The sequence below is a fragment of the Oncorhynchus mykiss genome, chromosome 20, assembly GCF_013265735.2.
Source record: "Oncorhynchus mykiss isolate Arlee chromosome 20, USDA_OmykA_1.1, whole genome shotgun sequence".
NCBI classification, from domain to species: domain Eukaryota; kingdom Metazoa; phylum Chordata; class Actinopteri; order Salmoniformes; family Salmonidae; genus Oncorhynchus; species Oncorhynchus mykiss.
Window position 1 is genome coordinate 7,547,026 of NC_048584.1, and position 24,839 is coordinate 7,571,864.

Genomic DNA, 24,839 nt, shown 5'->3' on the forward strand with positions numbered 1-24,839 from the left:
TGTAAGCTAAATGATTTACCCTACTGTCCTCTCTCTTCTTTTCCTTCACATTCCACCACTTTTACGTTGTCTCACCGTTTCACCCCTCAACCCTGAGGCCTCCCTCCTCCTGTTCATGCTCCATCTCCTCCTCCCATACTCACCTCCTGACCCTCTGTGCTTCATCCCTGTCTTCTTCTCCACCTCTTCAGGAGCAGGAGTGTGCCCAGGCGTCAGATCACCGTTGTGCCCAGCTGGAGAAGGCCCAGCGTGGGCTGGAGCTGCAGCTGTCTGGCCTATCTGAGCGCCTGGAGGAGGAGGAGGCGTGCTCGACCCAGCTGGCCCACCACAGAGAGAGGCTGGAGGCAGAGAACAGCAGCCTCAGACGGGACCTGGAGGAACTGGAGAGTGCTCTGACTACCACCGAGAGAGACAAACAGGTAGGCTACAACCGACTCCTTATGCATTCTCTATGGCTTAGCACCAAATGCACTAAACCGGAGCGGAGAGAGATATTATTTAAACAAGAGAATGTCCTTGATTTGGGACTCCTGAACAGGTCTGCACTATACTGACACGCTTCTAGTTTTACTTTACCTCTCTGCTTCATCTGTTTTCCTCTGGCTTTCAGTATTGAATTTTATGCCTTTTCTGTCCTCCTTTTTTATCACTTGAATAGTCCCTGGAGAGTGACTATATTGTAAATATCTAAATGTTAAACTAGTGTGACTACTACATGTACAGACAGAGGTAAATAGAGGGGGTGTTAACATATACTTTTACAACCCCCTCAGAGCTTTAGCTATTTCATTGAGGTTTATGGAAGGATTTAGATGGTATCTTTACTCAGGAATGCTTCATAGAATGCACTGTACTCACAGCATTGGTTGTCTATGATGGGAGAGAGTTGAATTCCTTTGACTTGGACTTTGTCAAATTAGTCCGTTTTACCTAGGCAATCAATATGGTACTCCAAGTGTATTTGGCATGAGAGGGGTTTTTGAGAAACAAAGAATAATGGTGTCAAATCCTTGAACTATGTGAATCTTTTGTTGGCTCATGTGGGTTTCCTGACATGTACAGTAGAAAACAAGGTTGTTTCAATATGGATGCAGCACACTGGGATCTACAAGACTAGACCTGCATGGTGGAGCTATTGGCACCGTGCTTTCACACCTAGTAAGTGGTCGGTCTTGATGTCATAACAGTTGTAGTACTATAGATATGGGTGTTTTTTTATCAAAGGAAAATGAAATAAACTACAAGGATTGGCTATTGGGATTGACACTTTTACATTTTTATTGTACACTTATCATTTCTATGGTATTTGTCATAAAATATTTGCAACACTTGCAACTTCATATAAAAGGTATACATAATTCAGCAATAAGTCCCGAGGGGGTGTGCTATATTGTCTGATATACCACGGCTTTTAGCCAATCAGCATCCAAACTACCCTGTTTATAATGAGGTATAAACACTTTCCTCTAAACTAAATCACTTCCCTCTCCTCAATTCCTTCTGATTTATTTATCTGTATTTTAAAGTCCCGACAGTCCCAAACTGTTCCCCTGGTTCATTAGAACCTGATGGCCAAAGTGGGACCAGAATGCTACATGCATGTTCCACTTTGATGTTCATGAAGAACAGATTGAGAGTAATGGAATCTGTTTGGTCATCGAAGGGATAATTGTTTTATGGTTTGGCTGCAAAGCCATTGACTAATGCAACTGTTTTCCCAAACCCTCATCACGGTTATTGTATCAGTAGAAAACACATTGTCTAAGGGTCAAATTACTTCCAGATTAAAACATGCACTGTGGTGTTCTTTGTACAGACAGATTTATACTCGTTTGATATTTTCGAAGGTTTATTATTTTTCTCCATTTAGCAACATGTCTGGGGAAGATAAGTAACAAATACAATGGGATATGTTTTATGATATCAGATGATTTTAATTTCCTCTTTCTCTCCCCCTCATCCTCCAGTTTTCAGACGGCTCAGTCAGGAAGCTTTCAGAGGAGCTGTCCCAGAGAGAGGAAGCTGTCCAAAAGCTTCAGAAGGAGAAAGAACACCTGGTGGAGCTCAGCCAGGTGAGAACTGACTGACCTCTCCTCACCCAGTACTAACACCTGGTGGAGCTCAGCCAATGGTGAGAACACACTGTCCCCAGGGGTCATAAAGTGAGGTCAGGGTGAAATGTGAAAGGTCGACCCTGGGTCTAACAGGAAGGGAGATTATGAAAGGGTTTGCAGAAATGCATATCACTCTCACTATAAAGAGCATGTATGCATGTGCATGTGTGTGCGTGTGTGTCTTGTGTGGATTTTCTCTCTCTCGCCCTCTCTTTCTCCCTCTCTCCTTGTCTTTCTCTCCTTCCATCCATCATGCCCTATACTTGCAGCTATAGGAACCCCAGTACAGCAATGCATACCAGATGCTGTAACCAACAGTAGCAGCTTGATATCCTATATAATCTGTTAAAGTCATTTAGAATCTGAGCCATTATCCTACAGTACACGGACTGCTTATTATACATGTCCAGCGTGATGGAAGATGTCTGGAAGTTACAGTTTAGCAATTCAAGTAGTGTGAGAAGTGGGAATGGAAATGGCTCAAAGCTCCTAAAATGTTATGAGGGATACAGTCACAGGGTCAGATGTTATGGTAGGGTTACATACATCATGTCACCCCAATGAGTTTGTGTCCGTCTTCTGTTATCGATGTTGGAGAGAGAGGACTCACTCTTGGCATTCCCTTGAACAACCCAAATGAACTCATCATGGCTCCTCAGATCCAATATGGCTGACAGATGCACGCAATCCCAATAGGGGATTAAAGATTTAAGCTACATCTGTGGGCCAGACTCAGCCATTTTGTTTCATCCCTGTATGCAGCAAGCCATTGAGGATCTGCAGAGCGAGGAGGAAAAGGTGAACCTCCTGACCAAAGAGAGGGCAAAGTTACAGGTGCAGGCGGAAGATGTAAGTGTATTTGGGGGAGATACGCTAAATTTGACTTCAGTAGTGTCTAGCTTTATGGTATTGGTACAGTATCATTGTAACATATGATCAAAGAACGTTACGCCTCTATGATGTTTTTCGGATGATGATGAACGGTTATGCTGTCCCCTCCGTTGAAGCCCAGAACCTTTAAAACTTATATTGTTATTCTCTCGCTCTCACTCTCACTCAGTTGGAGTACCTGTTAGAGCAGGAGCGGCATCAGCGTGGGGAGCTGGAGAAAGGCAGGAGGAAGCTGGAGGGAGACAGCAGGTCCACTCTGGAGAGCCTCACTGAGATGGAGAGGATGAGGAGCAGCCTGGAGGAACTCATGAAGAAGTAGATTATATACACGCTTCATACACCAGTTATAAGCACAATAAGCCAGTTATAGGCACTCAGTTAAATCGGTTATAGATGCTTAATAACAGTTTACAAGTCAAGAAGTGGGTTATAGACCAGGGACATCACTAGAGATTCATAGATAGGGGGGCTAAGCCCATTTTAGGGGGGTCTGGGCATACTCCCCCAGGAGTTAAAGCCCCCAAAACGTATTTTCTCAATGTGTGTTTAGAGTAACAACGGGTGTGAAATCTATTAAAATACAGTTATTTTTGGTCAAGGTTGGCTAAAAGTATACCTGTCTGATAGTTTGTGTTAGACACTGATCTAATATGACTTACTTAAATTCTATCCAAATTAAGAAATTAAAGTCCACTCTGTCCCCATCCATCCAACACCAACAAAAGGCACAAAAATGGCTGTACTATGTAGCCAAAATACTTTTGGGATTTTATTTTGTGTGAGAGTGAGTGAGTGAGTGAGTGAATGAGTGAGTGAGTGAGTGAGTGAGTGAGTGAGTGAGTAGACATGCAGGTCATATTATACCATTAGATTTTTTTTTTTAATTTAAGTTTCACCCTTTTGTTAATTGTTGCTCAAAATGAACCCAATAATTCAGACACATGGAAGATCCCAAACAAATATTACAAACTTTGTTACAGAACTGCTCCTCCAGCTTCCCTCTTTTGCTGCTTATTTTGTGGTTGGATGCATCAAAGTGTACCTCCTATTTTTAAAGGTTGCAAATTGGTCAATGACACTATTGTGGCTTAGTGACCCAAGCACTTCACCCTCAATAGACATGGCTGCAAGACTTGCAAGCCTTTTCTGACCCATTGTCTTACGCAACCAGGAGTACAGCCGGCACAGTGCACTAAATGACCTTTCACAGGAGCAGCTGCTCACAGGAACTGTGAGGGAAACCTGAATGATTTCCTTCAGAGAAGGAAACACATCATCATCCAGGAGGTTATGCACAGCAAGTACATCTTTGGGAGAACGTCCAGCCTCTCTTTAAAAGGCAAGAAAGTTTCTGGCTACCAACATCTCTTGTGTTTTAACATCAATACCGTAGTGCTTGGCAAACTCAGTTCAGCATGATGTATCTAGGAAGCTTTTTGAGTTGGGGCTGCATGCCTGTCTGCCTTTGAGCAGACCTGTATCTGCAGTAGAGCATCACTGGTCAAGCTCACAAACCATCCTGTCCAAGCAGGGGAGCAATAACTCTGTTTTCATTGTTTGGGAACATGACAATTCTGTGCCTAAACCCAAGGAGGTCTCCACCACAAAATCTCCCATTTTCCTTTGTTTGCGCTTTCTTGATGGATCTGCCTGGATCTGCTTTGGTTCTGTCATCAAGTTCTGTGGCAAATGCATCTGTGCGTTTGACTTTGTGTGTCACATACAGCTTGTTTGCCGAAACAAGCTTCTGCCAGGTCTACAGTCTCTTTCTGGAGGAACTTGTCGTCCCTCAGTTACAGAAAGAAGAGACTGAAACATCAGTAGCAAACACACGGTGGAGAACTGATGAAGCTTTGCTCTCAGACCGACAGCCATGGGGGATCCAATGGCAGATAGACAATCAAAAATAGCAGTTAGTGTCCAAGACTGCATTAATGGACCGCAGCTGGCATGCCCAGTGAGTGTTTGAGAGCTGTTCAAGTTCAGCTGATGCTATTACAAGTTTGGACTGAGCTTCTTTGAACTTGTGGTGTTAACTAGGGATGTATTGAAAAACGAATACACATTCTCCAAGAAACTGAAAAACTCAGCAGCCTCCGGAATAGCCCTGCAAGTATGACACGACACCAAATTATGCTCATGAGCATAGCAATGTACATATACTGCCTCCGGATGCAGCACTCTGAAATGTGCTTGCACACCTCCTTTGGACCCACTCATGACAGCTGCACCATCATAGGTCAACACACTTTAGGCCTGCTACCTCCATCATAGGTCAACACACTTTAGGCCTGCTACCTCCATCATAGGTCAACACACTTTAGGTGGTCAACACACTTTAGGCCTGCTACCCCCATCATAGGTCAACGCACTTTAGGCCTGCTACCCCCACCATAGGTCAACGCACTTTAGGCCTGCTACCCCCACCATAGGTCAACACACTTTAGGCCTGTTACCTCCATCATAGGTCAACGCACTTTAGGCCTGCTACCCCCATCATAGGTCAACACACTTTAGGTCTGCTACCCCCATCATAGGTCAACACACTTTAGGCCTGCTACCCCCATCATATGTCAACACACTTTAGGCCTGCTACCCCCATCATAGGTCAACACACTTTAGGTCTGCTACCCCCATCATAGGTCAACACACCTTAGGCCTGCTACCCCCATCATAGGTCAACACACTTTAGGTCTGCTACCCCCATCATAGGTCAACACACTTTAGGTCTGCTACCCCCATCATAGGTCAACACACTTTAGGCCTGCTACCCCCATCATGGGTCAACACACTTTAGGTCTGCTACCCCCATCATAGGTCAACACACTTTAGGTCTGCTACCCCTGTCATTTGGAGCTGCTGTTGCAACTCATTTGCTTTTGATTGGGTATCAAATGACTTGATTTCTGCTAGTGCTAGTAAACGCTCCTTAACTGTCCCCTCTGTCACATACGTAATACACAGAGCCAACTGTTCAGACTGCCCATCCCTGAACACAGCATTCGATCATGTCATTCTGAGATTCTGGAGAGAGATACGTCACATTTGATCGAGTGTTGTACCTTTGCAGGAAAGGGTCAAACTCCTTCAAAAGCTCCATACATTCAAGAAAGTTCCCTCTATTTGTTATTTCACTAGATTCATCATTGGCACGGAAAGAGAGTCCCTGTCTTCCTAACATTGAGGTGACTGTAACAGATACTCCCTTCTCTCTGCAATATCACTAACATGGGCAGATGTTCAAATCTGAGCAATGTTCCCATGATTGCTAGTTGCTTGGTAGCTTTGCTCTGCCACAACACTGTCTCTGTGTGTTTGTGCCAGCTCATGTTTACCGAAGATGGACAAAGATTTTTTTCAAATTTTTGCAGCCATTACTGACAAAATAATCAAATGTAAATGGTTTTGCCAAAAACTCTACATGGAAAGCAGAAAACTTTACTCTACACAATTGTATTTCTCAAACCAGCAGTGCTAAAATGCCCTTTTCTGTGTACCAAAACTTTCGTGTGGGTAGTTATTCAGCTTCACTTGTCTGGGCCCAGTGTCTTTGTCACCAAAATTGCTCTAATTTGTGGAAGGAGTTGCTGCAGCAGCTTGTCTACTTCATTTCTCTGGATCTGTTTCTTGTCCCTCTCTCTCTGGGCATGCTTGCTCTCTCTCACTTACACAGCTCGCATGTTGATCTCTGCCTTGCACAGAAGCCTCTCTTTCTGCATGACCATTTTAAGATGTCATGAAAATCATTTATTTATGCCTAACAAAAGTAAGGCATATGCTGTATAAATTTAACTGAAAGCTTAAACATCTACTGGCTTTTTTGAGTCACTAACCTTCGACATGCTCCCTCAGCCTCCAGCTTCTTTCCCTCATTCTTGTCTGCTATGTTTTGACGTGTATTGTTATTAAACTCATATTTATAATAACTCAAGGTTTAATAGGTGATTAATCAGTTTAAGTTTAATTTGTTTGAACTGATAAAATCTTCATCTCTCACCGGATTGAGCTCGGCAGAGCTGCTGGCATTGCCTCTCTTCAAAAATGTCCATATATCCAGCTGACATTAGTTGTTAGCTAGCCGGCAGTTGAGAAATTGAGGATAATATAGTAACACTGCGATCAACACTGTCGCCTTTTCTACACATGACCTACTGATAATTGTTTTGCAATGGCCTACTGAATGAAAGAAATTGAGTATGAAAAGATATGTTCATGATGTTACGTCCTCGGTCTCATTTTATAGCCTGGCACAGATAGCAAAACTACATGAAATACAACGTTAATTAGATATCATCGCCACATAACGGTGTCTTTTAAATTCAACATAAGTTAACGTTACCGTTAGGTAGCTAACGTAAAAACGTATTGGTTAACAAAGCTTTGATTATGACCAAAGTTTATAGTAATGAACTCTCTTGCCCTCTGTTCCAACTTACCACAAATTCACATTGTAGCCTATCTACATGAATCCGTCCTGTCAGAGCCTTTTCCTGTCCGTTTACTGTTAGCAAGCAGTCTCAAGCCACAGAAGTAGGTAACGTTAACCAAAATGTTAGCTACGAGTAGGCCTAACGGTCACTAGCGCGTGCAGCATTCTCTGCATCAACAGCCGAAAAAAAGGATTCACAAAGAAAACATATTGACTGATATATTGATTTATTTAGGGGGGGCTAATTAATATTTTAGTGGGGCTAGACGTCCCTGCTATAGACAATGGCAAATCGTTGAAAAAAGAACAGTTGAAGAGTTCAATTACAACTTATAGACAATGAGTTACAGAGATATGAGATATTTATAGAGAGAAATATAATGCAGTGGCTTAGTTTTTTCATAGACCCAATAGAGTTGGGACTGGTCTGTTGAAAAGTCTGTTATAGTCTGTTGAAATACCCATCTTATCCTCAACCAAAACAAGGGAAATTGGCAGACCGACAGTCCAGGTGTTGTCAACTGATGTCTTTGCTAAGGAATTGCATCTGCATACTATATCAGCCATATGATATCTGTTCAACATCCAAGAAATTAAAAAACAGTCCAGAAACAGTATTTGGTTTGCTGCTTGCAGACATTTGGATTGCATGTCCCTGGCTTGCAGCAAAACAGATGCCTGGTGGAGGTTATAACATGATATCAGTAGTGCAGAGGACCGTTATCTAGATTTTAAGGGCTCAGGGCCTCGGGCCAGGGTTTCAGTAATGTCCTAACTTGTTGGTATGTGCCTCTCAGTAATATGAGGCTGAATGGAGGAAGGTGTTCTCTGACCTTTACCTGGAGAGTAGAACCAGCTGTGACATACAGGACACAAACGCAATAACATTTTCATTACCAAAACAGAACTAGGCCTTGACGTCAGATGTCATTCATTAATTTCCCCCCTTTCCTTCCCTCCTTCTCTTTCACTCACACACCTCTGTTTCTCACAAAAAAAACATTTTCATTTTCAAAGGAAGAGGGGTCCTTGAAGTCATTCATCCTCGTTGCACAATATTATTCTCACTTGTGAACGCCAATCAAATGAGTGAGTCACCTTGTTGCACCACCAGGATCAAACGAGGTCTGCCACTCATTCTCTCTGCTGAGCATGTCCCCTCACAGGGCAGTTTACTGTGGAAAAGGTATGATGATATTGATATATTCTCTCTCTCTTTCTCAAGGAGAGATGTGGAGATAACCAGCACCAGTACCAAGCTGGAGGCAGAAGAGGCCCTAAACATCAGCCTGCATAGGAGGAACAAGGAGCTGCAGGTTGGACCCAGACTGGATATGAAGGGGTGCTTGAGTGGAGATATTGAGGGGTGGGAGGGGAGAGGGGTAATGTTGTGGGTTTGAAGGACTTTAAAGGGAGTTGGGGTCAGGGGTAGGAGGCATTGAGACATATTGTGAGGTGGCGAGGGGGAGGGTGATGGGTTGAGTTGGAAGAGGGGGTGTAGGGTCAGGGGTCGGGAGGCATTAAGACGTGTCGGAGAGAGTGGGAGGACTGGGGGGAGATTAGGGGAGGGGGGGAGGGGGTTGGGGTGGATTTGAGGGGTAAGATTGAAGGGGGTTGCTCCCGGTCGGGATGTCAAGGAGGGATCTGCATTCCTACTTTTCAGCACCACGGCTGTGTTCTGTCCTCTGATTGGTGGGCTGGTTTCACAGCCCCCTGCCTGTCAGGAGAATGAGGAGCTGGTAAAAACACACATCCTCCATCTGAGCTGACAAGCATCTATAGCCTGGCCTCTCTTATAGGGAGTTAACTCCTTCATCTGAACTGATAAACATCTATAGCCTGGCCTCTCTTATAGGGAGTTAACTCCTTCATCTGAACTGATAAACATCTATAGCCTGGCCTCTCTTATAGGGAGTTAACTCCTCCATCTGAACTGATAAACATCTATAGCCTGGCCTCTCTTATAGGGAGTTAACTCCTTCATCTGAACTGATAAACATCTATAGCCTGGCCTCTCTTATAGAGAGTTAACCTCCATCTGAACTGATAAACATCTATAGCCTGGACTCTCTCTTAGAGAGTTAACCTCCATCTGAACTGATAAACATCTATAGCCTGGACTCTCTCTTAGAGAGTTAACCTCCATCTGAACTGATAAACATCTATAGCCTGGACTCTCTCTTAGAGAGTTAACTCCTTCACTCTCTGTGGATATATGCTGTGTAGACATTGCTCTTTGATTTCTCCGTTCAGGTTACGGTTTGCAAAGATGCACTTCAAAATCACAAGAGCCTTCCTAGTGAAATAATGTTTTATAAATAAGTCATTATAGTGTCTGATTTGCAGATACTTTGCACTATGTAAATGGGCTTCATGTCCTCAGAAGAGACACACAACAAAAACGATGCGCCCTGCAGCTTGTTGTGTTTCCACATTCAGTCCAGAAGTATGTCAATGATTGGGAAAGAGGTTGCAATTTCTTTTTGATTCAACAGTGCCTACGCAACTAAAATAACATTCAGGTCATTCAGTTCTTATGTCTGGCATAAATGCCTGAAGGAACACGTAATAACGCTGAAATGATTACTTTAAACAGGACGTTTGGTTTCATTGTACTATTTGCAGTTGTCATTGCATCACATTTTTGCAGACACTCTTCTCCAGAGTGACTTACAGGGTCAATTAGGGTTAAATGCGCGTCGGCAGATTTTGTTCATGTTGTCAGCTCAGGGATTCAGACCAACAACCTTTCGGTTACTGGCTCAACACTCTTAACCGCTAGACTACCTGTCGACCCCAAAATGATGAAAAGGCCCACGGAAGACAAGGTTACGGGAACAACGTTGACACGCAGTGGCATACTGTCGCTCCAACACGATTATCTCTCTCTGCCACTGGAACTTGTAGATGAACATGTGTTTTGTCTGGCTCTGTTCCTTCATGCAAAAGAATGAGATGGAGAGAGATACTGAAGGAGTTGCAGATAAACAGAGGGACGGAAAGAGAGGCAAGAAGAGAAACAGAGAGAGACACACAGAGATGCAGAGAGAAAGAAAGACAGAGATGGAAAGAGAAACCAAGAGAGAAACAGAGCGACAGATTGAGGAAAAAGAGAGAGTGGTAAAAGCAAAAAGGGGCAGATCAGGTAAACTCATCCTGAGATCCATGGATAACTCCAGTTCCTTGATCCTCTATCCAGAGGTTGGGAAAGAACAGAGGAATAAAGACTGTCTTTGTCTGTCTGCTGGGTGAACGAGGGACTGAAAGACGATCGGTGTGTCGGTGAGAGTGGTCATGTTTTCACATTTACTGTAGCCCTGGCATTATCCCATCAATGAAGCCTGTGTGTGTGTGTGTGTGTGTGTGTGTGTGTGTCTGTGTGTCTGTGTGTGTTTGGATCATGTTTAGCATCTCCTCCCACAGATAAAGATGCAGGTGTCCAGGCCAGGCCAGCGCTGAACAAAAGACCAGATTATTGCTCGCCCACTCGTGTGTGGTTTAAATATAAAGGTCACATGAATATATCAAGATTCCCAAGACAGCATTGTAGCTCACAGAAAATCAAAGAGATATCTCATTTATGATGTAGCTATCTTCCCCCCCTACAGTACAGTTAAAGCACAACGTACTGCTGGGGTTAGCAGTTATGCATTTCAGCTGCTTCTTAGGAGAGTTGTAGCTCAAAGAGATAGCTCTGAATAGCTTTGTGATAGCTCTGAATAGCATGTGTACTTGACAGTGCAATGTTCTGTATTTATATTGTGTACGTGGGGGAGAGTTGGCTAGTGAAGACCTATGATGATGGAGCTCCCACTACTCCTCTACAGTTCAAAGCAGCTTTGGCAGACACGATATGAATGCAGTTGTAGAATGGGGCGAGCAGATGCATGCTATTCACTTCCATCTCAGAGGTGGGAGATGTTTAATGGCTGGTTTTATGGTGTTTATAATAAAGCAATTCTAGCGGACTGAAAAGGGATCATTGTGTGAGGTCAGAGGTCAAGTCAATCATCATGAACTAGTTTGTGACAAGTATTTTTCTGTTTTGCTTTAAAGCAGATGTGGGTTTGCATGTCCAGTACATGTGCAAAAGTAACACAGGACAGGAGCCAGGCCCTCAGCCACCTGGGTACTGTACACAGAGCACATCGTTTTTAATAATATGATTTTGACCTTCCTGTCCTCAGCTACACTCTTAGAAAAAAGGGTTCCAAAATGGTTCTTCGGCTATCCCCCATAGGGTAAGCGTTTTTGGTTCCAGGTAGAACCCTTTTGGGTTCCATATAGAACTCTCGGTGGAAAGGGTTGTACATGGAACCAAAAGGGTTCTGCCTGCAACCAAAAAGGGTTATTCAAAGGCTTCTACTATGGGGACAGCTGAAGAACCCTTTTAGGTTCCAGATAGAGATTGATGAGGTAAAAGCCTTGAATTACCTGGCCATCGCTCCAGTCAATGAAATCACCAGGGCATTGCCATGGTAGCTACAGCTCCATCTGAAGGTGTTTTTTTTTTTAAAAAACAAAGGGTTCTTATTCCAGAACTTTTAGAGCTTAGAGTCTGAAATGATCAAAGCATACGTACGTGGACAGTATGGAGAGTTCTATTGGTAGCAGTAGAGTCTGTAATGAGGTTAGTTTGATGCAGGAGCAGGTCTGTGGTAGGCGTGTGCCAGGAGAGACTAATCGTTCAGCCTCTGGTCTGGTTCCCCTCTCGGAGGGCTCTCTGAGGGAGGTTGACAGGATATAGCTGCCCACGCTATAGAATACCCCCTCAGATACAATCACCGAGCCATCAGGCTCAACTCACATGTGATTGCAATTTATGCTCAATTTAAAATGGTGGAGAGTTGCACTGGGGAAAAAAAGCCCCTAATGTGGAAAGTTTAAGTAAGTGCAATTTCAGATATCAGACCGTCCAAAAGTCCACTGTAATAATGGGCTAACTGTTTTGTTTCCTTTTGCGGTGTCTTATGCTTATACGATGATGCTGAAATGGACCTACTGTGGTAAAACACAATAGTGTGCCAGTACAGCAGTTCCCAGGCATGTTCAGAAGGAAAAAAACAGGTGGTCCAACAAACTGTTATTCTACAGGGCAGTATTATTGTATCAAAATATTAGCGATAACAGTTTCAGGCAAAGTTGACCGGGGGAGAAGTAACAGAAACAGACACAAGGTATTAAATGGAGCAGTCGGGGAGCTCTGCTACTCTCTGTGTGTGTGTGTGTGTGTCAGGAAGTGTGGAGTGTAGAATGCCGGAGGAGAAGCGGCTCGGCTGAGTGGAGCGCAGCAGCATGTGTGTGTGTCGGTATGTGTGTGAGAGAGAGAGTGTTGGGGAGAGTCAGTCAGTCAGTTGGGCTGCTGCTGCCTCACCATGGCTGTGCTCTCTGCTGAGGTCCTGCGCTGGCACGTGAGTTTCTACACCACTTTTCTCTCGCTCGCTCGCTCTCTTTTATCCTCCTCTCCTCTTTCTTTGTGCATGCTCTGGAACGTTTGTGTGGGCTTGTGCCATTCATAGGATGCTTGAACGTTATTAGCTAAAGTTATACCGATGTTATCTGAAGGACTAGCCTCCTGGTTGTTTTGCTACCTGTAGACTATTGTTGAAATATTTGCATGTATTATACCGGTTTACTGTCATCACTAAAACTCATTTGACTTAGAGATGATTAGGGCCAGCAGCATACCAAATCAAATTGTATTTGTCACATACACATGGTTAGCAAATGTTAATGCGAGTGAGGCGAAATGCTTGTGCTTCTAGTTCTGACCATGCAGTGTAATATCTTACAAGTAATCTAACAATTTCACAACAACTACCTTATACACACAAGTGTAAAGGAATGAATAAGAATATGTACATAAAAATATATGGATGAGCGATGGCCGAACGGCATAGGCAAGATGCAGTAAATGGTATAGAGTACAGTGTATACAGTAAGTACAGTGAGTAATGTAGGGTATGTAAACATTATATAAAGTGGCATTGTTTAAAGTGACTAGTGATACATTTATTACATCCAATTTTTAATGATTAAAGTGTCTAGAGATTTGAGTCAGTATGTTTGGCTGCAGCCACTCAATGTTAGTGGTGGCTGTTTAACAGTCTGATGGCCTTGAGATAGAAGCTGTTTTTCAGTCTCTCGGTCCCTGCTTTGATGCACCTGTACTGACCTCGCCTTCTGGATGATAGTGAGGTGAACAGGCAGTGGCTCGGGTGGTTGCTGTCCTTGATGTTCTTTATGGCCTTCCTGTGACATCGGGTGGTGTAGGTGTCCTGGAGGGCAGGTAGTTTGCCCGCATTCATGCGTTGTGCAGACCTCACTACCCTCTGGAGAGCCTTACGGTTGGGGGCGGAGCAGTTGCCATACCAGGCGGTGATACAGCCCGACAGGATGCTCTCGATTGTGCATCTGTAAAAGTTTGTGAGTGTTTTTGGTGACAAGCCAAATTTCTTCAGCCTCCTGAGGTTGAAGAGGCGCTGCTGCGCCTTCTTCACTACGCTGTCTGTGTGGGTGGACCATTTCAGTTTGTCCGGGATGTGTACACCGAGGAACTTAAAATTTTCCACCTTCTCCACTACTGTCCTGTCGATGTGGATAGGGGGCTGAGCCCTCTGCTGTTTCCTGAAGTCCACGATCATCTCCTTTGTTTTGTTGACATTGAGTGTGAGGTTATTTTCCAGACACCACACTCCGATGGCCCTCACCTCCTTCCTGTAGGCCGTCTCGTTGTTGTTGGTAATCAAGCCAACCACTGTAGTGTCGTCTGCAAACTTGATGATTGAGTTGGAGGCGTGCATGGCCACGCAGTCATGGGTGAACAGGGAAAACAGGAGAGGGCTGAGAACGCACCCTGTGGGGTCCCAGTGTTGAGGATAAGCGGGGTGGAGATGTTATTTCCTACCCTCACCACCTGGGGGCGGCCCGTCAGGAAGTCCAGGACCCAGTTGCACAGGGTGGGGTCGAGACCCAGGGTCTCGACCTTAATGACAAGTTTGGAGGGTACTATGGTGTTAAATGCTGAGCTGTAGTCGATGAACAGCATTCTTACATAGGTATTCCTCTTGTCCAGATGGGTTAGGGCAGTATGCAGTGTGATTGTGATTGCGTCGTCTGTGGACCTACTGGGGCTGTAAGCAAATTGGAGTGGGTCTAGGGTGTAAGGTAGGGTGGAGGGGATATGGTGCTTGACTAGTCTCTCAAAGCACTTCATGATGATGGAAGTGAGTGCTACTGGGCGATAGTCATTTAGCTCAGTTACCTTAGCTTTCTTGGGATCAGGAACAATGGTGGCCCTCTTGAAGCATGTGGGAACAGCAGACTGGGATGAAGATTGATTGAATGTCTGTAAACACACCAGCCAGCTGGTCTGCGCATGCTCTGAGGGTGCAGCTAGGGATGCCGTCTGGGTCGGCAGCCTTGCAAGGGTTAACACGTTAAAATGTTTTACTCACGTTGACCACAGAGGAGAGCCAGCAGGTTTTGGTAGCGGGCCGTGTCGGTGTGACTGCATTGTCCTCAAAGCGAGCAAAGAAGTTATTTAGTTTGTCTGGGAGCAAGACATCATGGCCCACGACGAGGCTGGTTTTCTTTTTGTAGTCCGTGATTGACTGTAGACCCAGCCACATACCTCATGTCTGAGCTGTTGAATTGCAACTCTATTTTGTCTCTATACTGACGCTTAGCTGGTTTGATTGCCTTGCGGAGGGAATAGCTAAACTGTTTGTATTCGGTCATGATTTTGGTCGCCTTGCCCTGATTAAAAGCAATGGTTCGTGCTTTCAGTTTTGCGCGAATGCTGCCATCAATCCACAGTTTCTGGTTGGGGAAGGTTAGCACCCTGCATCCCACTCCTAGCTTTCCTCTGAAGCTATGTAAGGTTTGTCCTTGATGGGAGACCAGATGCTGCTGGAAGTGGTGTTAGTAGGAGGCACTCTTTCCTCTGATCTAAAAAAAATATCTCAATGCCCCTGGGCAGTGGTTGGGGACATTGCCCTGTGTAGGACGCCATCTTTCAGATGGAATGTTAAACGGGTGTCCTGTCTCGCTGTGGTCACTAAAGATCCCATGGCACTTATTGTGAGAGTATGGTGTTAAACCCGGTGTCTTGGCTAAATTCCCAATTTGGCCCTCATGGTCACCTAATAATCCCCAGCTTCCAATTGGCTCATTCTTCCTCTCTCCTGTAACTATTCCCCAGATCATTGCTGTACATGAAAATGTGTTCTCAGTTAATTTACCTAGTAAAATAAGGGTTAAAAAAAAGGAGTGTGATTGAGATATTGAAAGTTATGACCCTGCCTGTGTGTGTAGAGTGTGGAACTTTGTTTGGTGTTTCCCCAAGTCTCTGCGTTTTGTGGTTAGTAGTGAGAGAGTTGGCTGTGTGTGTGTGTGTGTGTGTGTGTGTGTGTGTGTGTGTGTGTGTGTGTGTATGGGATGTGATGTCCTGGGGCTATACGGCACATGTTAGACACACTTCCTGACACTGAGACAAGATGGAGCTGTAGATACCACAGAACATGACATGACTTGGAGCCTGAAGACTGCAATGTTTAGAAACTCTAGCAATATGTTTGTGTCAAAAGGACATAAACAACCTGTGTCAGTGAATTGAGTTATGATATTGGGAAAACTGAAATGTGCTTAGAGATCCATTAGTGTTATAAGAAGCTGCATGACATTGCATCTATACTGACGCTATAATAGCCTACAATTGTATGTCATAGATGTCATATATTAATGATGAAAGTGCAATAAATAATTCAGCTATAGTAACAATTATAATATAATCAAATATTGCAACATGAACCCGATCATTTCATGAAGTGAAATCCTTCATTACTGTCGTCCCACCCGTTGGGCAGCCATGTATGAATTAAAGATAATGTGAAATGACAGTTGATATTCTCTGTTGAGCTGACTGACCTGATATGAAAGCCCAGTCCCATGCAGACTCAGTCTGAGGGTCAGAGTAGAAATAATGATGGAGGCTACTGCTGCTGACATTCCTGCTGTGAAGAAGAAAAAAAACCACTGGCATGCTGAACCAACCCAGGGAGAAATACGGAGAATGAGAATATCTCTCACCACAAACCTACTGCCCTGAAATAGCAAGCCAACAACGGGGTGGTGCCTCTTATTTGCCCAGACAAAACATTGTATTTCTGCAGAGTATGTAGGTTTACTGGGACAATGGGAATTATTCAAATCTGTCAAAGTTACAGTGATTCTATGAAATGCTAGCACATGCATGTAATGAGGACAATGCTCTCTCGGCTCTCTGTAGGTCCGTATCGAGGAGCTGGAGGAGGAACTGGAGACAGAAAGAACCATGAGAGCCAAGGTACATTACATCTGTCACTGGTCCAGTACTGCAACCCCTACATTATCACCTAACTCTATCAAACCTATTGCATCCATAACTCTCTGGAGTTGGGCTGTCATTAGTATTATAGGAGTGTGAGCTAGAGTTAGCGTTATGTTTGGAGGTGCTGTGGCCAGTACTGCGGTCTACTGTGGTCAGTGCAAGGCATGTCCTGCTGTCTACTGTGGTCAGTGCAAGGCATGCAAGGCATGTCCTGAACTGTCCGAGTGAATGTTTGTGGTGTTGGATGGCGGAGCTTCCTGAGGGAGAGTCCTGTATCACATATCAGTCAGAGACTAGAGCAGTCCAAGGTGCTGTGGGATGAGATGAGCTTTGCCCGGCTGTAATACTCTGAGACGTGGTGCAGCTAGGAGTTGTCATAGGATTGAAACCTTGGAAGGGAAGTCAAGGAGAGAGAAGGAGGAATACTGGGGAAGGGAGTTAGGTTTGGAGAATGAAAAAGAGAAGAATCGGTAAGGTGAGAGGTTGATTTCAGACAGGAAGGGTAGTGAAGGGTTCAGTTGGAGTAGGGAAGTGGGATTGAGGCAAATGGGAGTGACGGGGTTTGGGGGACCTGGTGTTTGGCATGCTGGTGGGGTAAATAGGTCTGTCCCGTGCCTCTGGTGGTTACCCCAAATCAGCTGCACCTGTGAAAATAAATGAGAGGAAAGCCCTGGTGTTTCTGGTTAACTCACAGAGCAGCCCCGGAGGCAAACAGAGCCCCTACATCCGACCATTCCAAACACGCATGAAAACACAAATGGACACACACACACACACACACACACACACACACACACACACACACACACACACACACACACACACACACACACACACACACACACACACACACACACACACACACACACACACACACACACACACACACACACATTCCTCCACCTTGCTCCGTACGAGCGTGACAGAAGTGATGGACAAGGATAATTTTTTCGCTCTCCTTCTTCTTCAGTATGCCAAGGTGGCCAAAAGGCATCTGGTATATTTGTATGTTAAGGCTACAAACGGAGTTTAAAACTCTGAGCTTAGTCCATGTCAAACTAATCCCTTGTAGAAGAGAAGATTGTTCACTTAACAGTAGGAGGAGATTGTTAACCCCTTCTTATGTGAAACGAGACTTGAGTTTTGTGTGCATTTTAGAGAGACCGACCCTGCTGCGATTCCACTGTGGCAATAAGCAGGCCAGAGATAGAAACATACATTTTTCATCCTCACTGGTGGTGAATGGAGTGACATCCAGTCCCTTTAGGCTGTTTGCACACTTCTTCCCTAGCTCTGGGTGGCACACACACACACACACACACACACACTGGGTGGTATACTTAACTAATAGCCCTGTGCTCCCCCTGCCTCCTATTAAAGCCAGCAGAGTGTGAGAGAGAGACAGGCAGAGACTTGTAAAGCTTTATCTCAGTGTCTCTAACACACATACCAGCGCTGCAGACAGGCTGTCTATTGTCTGGCTCAGCTCAGGTAGGGAGAGATGAGGAGATGGAGATAGTGCCGGCACTATCTCCTGGTACTGTTTTCCATGGGATCTTCTCCCCAGTGGAATGTCGGACACACACACACGCTCACCCAAACTCCCTGACACTCTCATGCAAACAAGAGTTGTCTGCCATTCCACATGGACTAAGACACAGCTGACCTTCCTTTAGCCCCTTTCGTTTAGAACAGAAAGGGAACGGTCGTGAAGTGTATTGAGCTGAAGTAGCTGTTGACACTGTCAATGGACTGGACGAGTGTGATGACAGAAACAGGTCAGAGGTCAGAGTGCATGGGCGAGACAGAGATAGGGAGCTATAGTGGTAGAGTGGGGAGGGGTGAGTGCACAGGAAACTGAAAGATGAGATCCCTCTGCTTGGTTGGAGCTGAAATGAGATTAGTCTGTTTTCACTTTGAGCGCTGATTAACCATGTCAAGAGGAAGACCATACAGAAAATACAGAATGTAGAATATCAGGAAGCAGGCACAAATACTGTACATGGACAAACACACTTGGATTTAAGGTAGTGTGGCCTACCAAACACTACCAGTGGACTGAAGCTTTAACCTTCTACTGCAGTGGGCTACAGAGTGTTTCTTAGTAGTCTTTAACAAATCTACTTTGAAACAAAAGTGTACACCTCACACACATGGTTATGGTCTTAAGAAAAGAAGGTAACTGTTCCATGTCAGATATAGAGTTGAAATATTCAATTTTGAGTTTGCATCCCATTATGACACTTTATACACAGTTGAAGTTGGAAGTTTACATACATTTAAACTCAGTTTTTCACAATTCCTGACATTTAATCCTAGTAAAAATTCCCTGTCTAAGGTCAGTCACCACTTCATTTTAAGAATGTGAAATGCGAGAACAATAGTAGAGAATTTATTTTATTTCAGCTTTTATTTCTTTCATCACATTCCCAGTGGGTCAGACGTTTACATACACTCAATTAGTATTTGGTAGCTTTGCCTTTAAATTGTTTAACTTGTGTCAAATGTTTCGGGACGAGTTCCACAAGTTTCCCACAATAAGTGAATTGTGACCCATTCCTCCTGACAGAGCTGGTGTAACCGAGTCAGGTTTGTAAGCCTCATTGCTCGCACATGCTTTTTCTGCCCACAAATGTTCTATAGGATTGAGGTCAGGGCTTTGTGATGGCCATTCCAATACCTTGACTTTGTTGTCCTTAAGCCTTTTTGCCACAACTTTGGAAGTATGCTTGGGGTCATTGTTCATTTGGAATACCCATTTGCAACCAAGCTTTAACCTCCTGACTGATGTCTTGAGATGTTGCTTCAATATATCCACCTCATTTTCCCTGCCATCTATTTTGTGAAGTGCACCAGCCCCTCCTGCAGCAAAGCACCCCACAACGTGATGCTGCCACCCCCTTGCTTGTCACGATCGTCGTAAGGAGTGGACCAAAATACAGCGGGGTATGTGTTCATGATTTTTTCATTAAAGAAAGCACTGAACACTGAATACAAACTATACAAAACAATAAACGAATAACGACCGTGAAGCTATAATGAGAACTGTCCTGACACAAGCAACTAACATAGACAATCACCCACAACCCACAATGACAAAACAGGCTACCTAAATATGGCTCCCAATCAGAGACAACGGCCTCTGATTGAGAACCATATCAGGCCAAACACAGAAACAGACAAACTAGACATCCAACATAGAATGCCCACTCAGATCACACCCTGACCAAACAAAACATACAAAGCAAACTATGGTCAGGGTGTGACAGCGCTTCACGTTGGGATGGTGTCCTTCGGCTTGCAAGCCTCCCCCTTTTTCTTCCAAACATAACGATGGTCATTATGGCCAAACAGTTCTATTTTTGTTTCATCAGACCAGACGATATTTCTCTAAAAAGTACAATCTTTGTCCCCATGTGCAGTTGCAAACCGTAGTCTGGCTTTTTTATGGTGGTTTTGGAGCAGTGGCTTCTTCCTTGCTGAGTGGCCTTTCTGGTTATGTCGATATAGGACTCGTTTTACTGTGGATATAGATACTTTTGTACCCGTTTCCTCCAGCATCTTCACAAGGTCCTTTGCTGTTGTTCTGGGATTGATTTGCACTTTTCGTACCAAAGTATGTTCATCTCTAGGAGACAGAACGCATCTCCTTCCTGAGCGGTATGACGGCTGCGTGGTCACATGGTGTTTATACTCGCGTACTATTGTTTGTACAGATTGAACGTGGTACCTTCAGACGTTTGGAAATTGCTCCCAAGGATGAACCAGACTTGTGGAGGTCTACAATTATTTTCTGAGGTCTTGGCTGATTTCTTTTGATTTTCCCATGATGTCAAGCAAAGAGGCACTGAGTTTGAAGGTAGCCCTTGAAATACATCCACAGGTACACCTCCAATTGACTCAAATGATGTCAATTAGCCTATCAGAAGCTTCTAAAGTCATGACATCATTTTATGGAATTTCCCAAGCTGTTTAAAGGCACAGTCAACTTAGTGTATGTAAACTTCTGAACCACTGGAATTGTGATACAGTGAATTATAAAAGTGAAATAATCTGTCTGTAAACAATTGCTGGAAAAATGACTTGTGTCATGCACAAAGTAGATGTCCTAACTGACTTGACAAAACTACAGTTTGATATTAACAAGACATTTGTGGAGTGGTTGAAAAACGAATTTATGACTCCAACCGAAGTGTATGTAAACTTCCGACTTCAACTGTACATCACAGAAGACTGAAATATAACAAAACTGTTTGACATAGAAACACCAGATATTTGTCATTTAAAAAAAATATATATTTTTTTTGTATGAAAAATATTTGTATGAAAAACATTTAGAACATTCCATCCACGAGGCCACTGGGTCATTTGATTGGAGGAAAGGGCTACAGACCCTCTCAACATTCACAACAGCTTTAAAACAGCAGTAAAAGATCAACATAAAACCAACAACTGCGTTCAACTGGAACATCTAAAGCTTTGATCGTTTGTGCATTTCTCGACCATATGTTTCAGAGTACTATAACCGTTACATGTGTTGCCTTGTTTTATAATGGAAATGCCTCAAGTTTTAGATAAACATCACCCAAGCCTGTCATTACCACTCTGATTGTGATTGTCCTTTGAAGATTATATTTATGGAGATGATGCTTAGTCTGGTCTAGCACAACATAGATTTTTATATAGACATTTAAATCATTTACACTTCTCTACCTGGAAACACAGAGATGGTAGTAGCTACTGTAGATGACCAAGAAAGAGGAGTCGCTCAATATTTGGACTTTGCAAAGGATGCTCCTCCCTGCTGTTCGCTGATCCTGACCTCTGAACCCTGTGGCGGTCACTTCATGTTGGTGTCTTCTGTTTCTGACGCAATTGCACCCAGAAACAAATCTCGCATGAGCACTGGCCTCTAGCCAACTAATTTGTAATTGTTAAGTCTATTATGAGAGACTACAAATGACTTTGTTTTGTAGGTGGAGAAGCAGAGAGCTGATCTGACCAGAGAACTGGATGACCTTACTGACCGACTGGAGGAGGCAGGGGGAGCCACAGCTTCACAGGTACACATGCAGACAAACACACTCTAGCATGTAACCCTGAGATGTATTGGCACTTGCACTTCACATGTCACTCCATTTGACCAGTAATGGGAGGAATGTAACAGTAATCATAGCCATTGTAAATGGGATGACTAGCTTCTACCTCCCCCTCTCACTCCCTCAATCACTCCCCTCAGATTGAAGTAAATAAAAAGCGGGAGGCGGAGCTCCAGCGTCTGAGAAGGGACTTGGAGGAGTCTTCTATCCAATCAGAGGCCCTGGCTGCGTCTCTAAGGAAGCGTCATGGTGATGCGATGGCAGAGCTGGGAGAGCAGTATGAGAGTCTCCAGAGGACCAGGGCCAAGCTGGACAAGGAGAAACAGAGTCTACGCATGGAGTTGGAGGACCTTGCTGCCTCACTGGACACCCTGCAGAAAGTCAGGGTTAGTCACACCTCGGATGGGAAGGCTGTCCCTGAGAGTTAGCGATTCGTTCTGTCACAGTGACCCACATCAAGCTTTTGGAGGTGTCTTGTAAAACCTTTCCAGGTCTTGATCTTTAGTCACACTCTAAAAAGAATCAGCCATGTGAGTGCCGATGTAATATGGCCAAAGCGCCTAGAAATGCCATGTTTTCATCTTATCCCCAGGTGTCGACAGACAGCCAGCTGAGGAAGCTGGAGGAGCAGCTCTCTGAGGCCAACACCAGAGGAGACGATCTGCAGAAAGCCCTGACTGAGGTCAACGTAGCCAGGAACAGACTCACAGGTGCACGTACAAGTGCAAACACACAACCTCGCACACACAACCAAGTGAAAGCTCAAAGCCTTTGGCGTGTCTCCAATGTTTAGTTCAATCGGGTTTAACCCTCTACTTGGCTTAGAGTGCAGAGTACAAATACTCACACAAACAGATTGAACAGAGTTAGTCAGCACTAGGACTATAGATACAGATCGAACAGGGCTGTGGTGCAACAAAGACCTTATGACACAGTTTTGAGTTTAGACCAACTGGCCTACTGCCAGCCAAACTCAGTTCAGCCCAGTCCAGTGCTGAGCAATGGGAAACAGACACACTAGAAGAAACTACATCATTTACAGCTTCTCCACTCTTGGCCTCAGATGGCCTTGAATGCGGCAGGGGAAATATCATTAAGTATCATATAAAGTGCTGTCATGAACCCTCTGCGAATTCCGTGAAGAGTCCTCTCTTTGTCTTTGCTCTGTGTATTAAAAATCACTGTGAGCATAGCTATCATATGTGTGTGTTTATGTGTTTATATCAGTTAGCTGTATGGTAAAAGTGCCGAATCGGGTACAAACACAGTCGGCCACATCAGTTTTGACCAAGTCGGTCTCTGTCCCCTGTATGTTCTGGTAGTTGATAACACACCTGGGCCTAGATTCAATCAGATCAAGCATTCACCCGCGATAGCAGACACCCTCAAAGGTGATATTTTGGTGGTGTCGAAGGTGTAAAGTTAGAGATATCAAATCGGTGAGAGGCTGCTTGTGTGGTCAGTCATGAAGCTACACCCATCCCACTTGCGTTAGATGTTCAGAACAGGAAAGTGTAGGGTCTATAAAAAAATGAATGAAAATCATGAAACCAAATGTTGAGGATTTCTATCAGCCTAATCGAGGTGTAGATTACGCATTCCAGTGTTTGAACTAAAGAAGGCTGCATGGGATTTCCCTTAATGTGACTCCATGCAACCAATGGCAATGTCCGCTTTAGGTATAATGCTGCAAGCCGCTTGTGGATTTGACTGCTCTAGCGCAGTTCGACCTCCGACACTGCCGGGAAAAAAAACGCTATGCGGGTGTCGGCTGGCACGGATCTGATAGAATCTAGCCCCTGGTTGTGTCTCTAACTTGTCTTCTCTCTGTGTGATGTTAGCCGACAACACAGACCTGGCCAGACAGCTGGAGGAGGCAGAGAGCAGAGCCAGCCAGGTCTGTCGCTCCAAGACCCTGATTGTGACCCAACATGAAGACATCAAGAAACAGATGGACGAGGAGCTCAAGGTAGGACCAGGCAGTGGTGTGTGTGTGTGTGTGTGTGTCAGTTCAGTTGTGTCAATAACTGATAAGAATTGAGGAATCTAAGCATCGGAATGACCTCATATCCCAAATATGTGTCCTCCCTACGCACAATGTTTCATTACGGATCCTTATAGCTTTCAGATGTCTTCGACAGTTTCTGTGCATCTCTCCCCCATTCTAAGCTGGCCCTGGGAAGCAGTCTGGCAGGGCTGCGTCCAGAGTGTGTTACAGTGTATGTGACAGTGTGTGTCTTTTTCACTGTCCCCAGTCTAAGCTGGCCCTGGGAAGCAGTCTGGCAGGGCTGCGTCCAGAGTGTGTTACAGTGTATGTGACAGTGTGTGTCTTTTTCACTGTCCCCAGTCTAAGCTGGCCCTGGGAAGCAGTCTGGCAGGGCTGCGTCCGGAGTGTGTTACAGTGTATGTGACAGTGTGCGTCTTTTTCACTGTCCCCAGTCTAAGCTGGCCCTGGCCAGCAGTCTGGCAGGGCTGCGTCAGGAGTGTGAGGTGTTGAAGGAACAGCTGGAGGAGGAGCAGGAAAGCAAGCTGGAGCTGCAGCGTTTCATCTCCAAACTCAACACCGAGGTCACACATTGGAGGACCAGACAAGAGGCAGACGCCATACAGCACTTGGACGAACTGGAGGAGACCAAGTAAGACACATACTAGTATACAGAACACACACACAAACGCAACTGAGCTAGAAGACAAGAAGGGAGAGTTACACCCAAAATCTTGCCTACTTCTTACTACAACAACATACTGTGTGCCAATTGTATGACATACTATTTAGATCATACTGCTAAGTAAACATTCATGCAGTAAGCAACAAACATAAAATGCTAGGCTCACCATACTGAGAATGTGTAATGTTTCCCGCCATTCATTCATTTTGCTACAGTCTATCCCCTGATTTTGAGCTGAGTGTTGTCAAACACACATGGGTCTGAAAA

The 24,839-nt window shown here is 44.5% G+C and overlaps 1 protein-coding gene across 4 annotated transcripts in view; it reads left to right on the forward strand.

Annotated features, from left to right (window-relative positions):
- The window catches only part of LOC110498886 (putative uncharacterized protein MYH16), a 43,981-nt gene that overhangs the window by 11,994 nt on the left and 7,148 nt on the right, over positions 1-24,839 (forward strand). For all 4 annotated transcript variants that reach the window (XM_036955684.1, XM_036955687.1, XM_036955686.1 and 1 more), the window contains 11 exons: positions 192-419; positions 1,968-2,072; positions 2,877-2,963; positions 3,175-3,320; positions 8,660-8,750; positions 16,724-16,780; positions 21,781-21,867; positions 22,044-22,289; positions 22,496-22,613; positions 23,745-23,872; positions 24,343-24,539. In XM_036955684.1, coding sequence (XP_036811579.1) covers positions 192-419; positions 1,968-2,072; positions 2,877-2,963; positions 3,175-3,320; positions 8,660-8,750; positions 16,724-16,780; positions 21,781-21,867; positions 22,044-22,289; positions 22,496-22,613; positions 23,745-23,872; positions 24,343-24,539 — 1,490 coding nt within the window. The remainder of the gene's footprint in view (positions 1-191; positions 420-1,967; positions 2,073-2,876; positions 2,964-3,174; positions 3,321-8,659; positions 8,751-16,723; positions 16,781-21,780; positions 21,868-22,043; positions 22,290-22,495; positions 22,614-23,744; positions 23,873-24,342; positions 24,540-24,839) is intronic.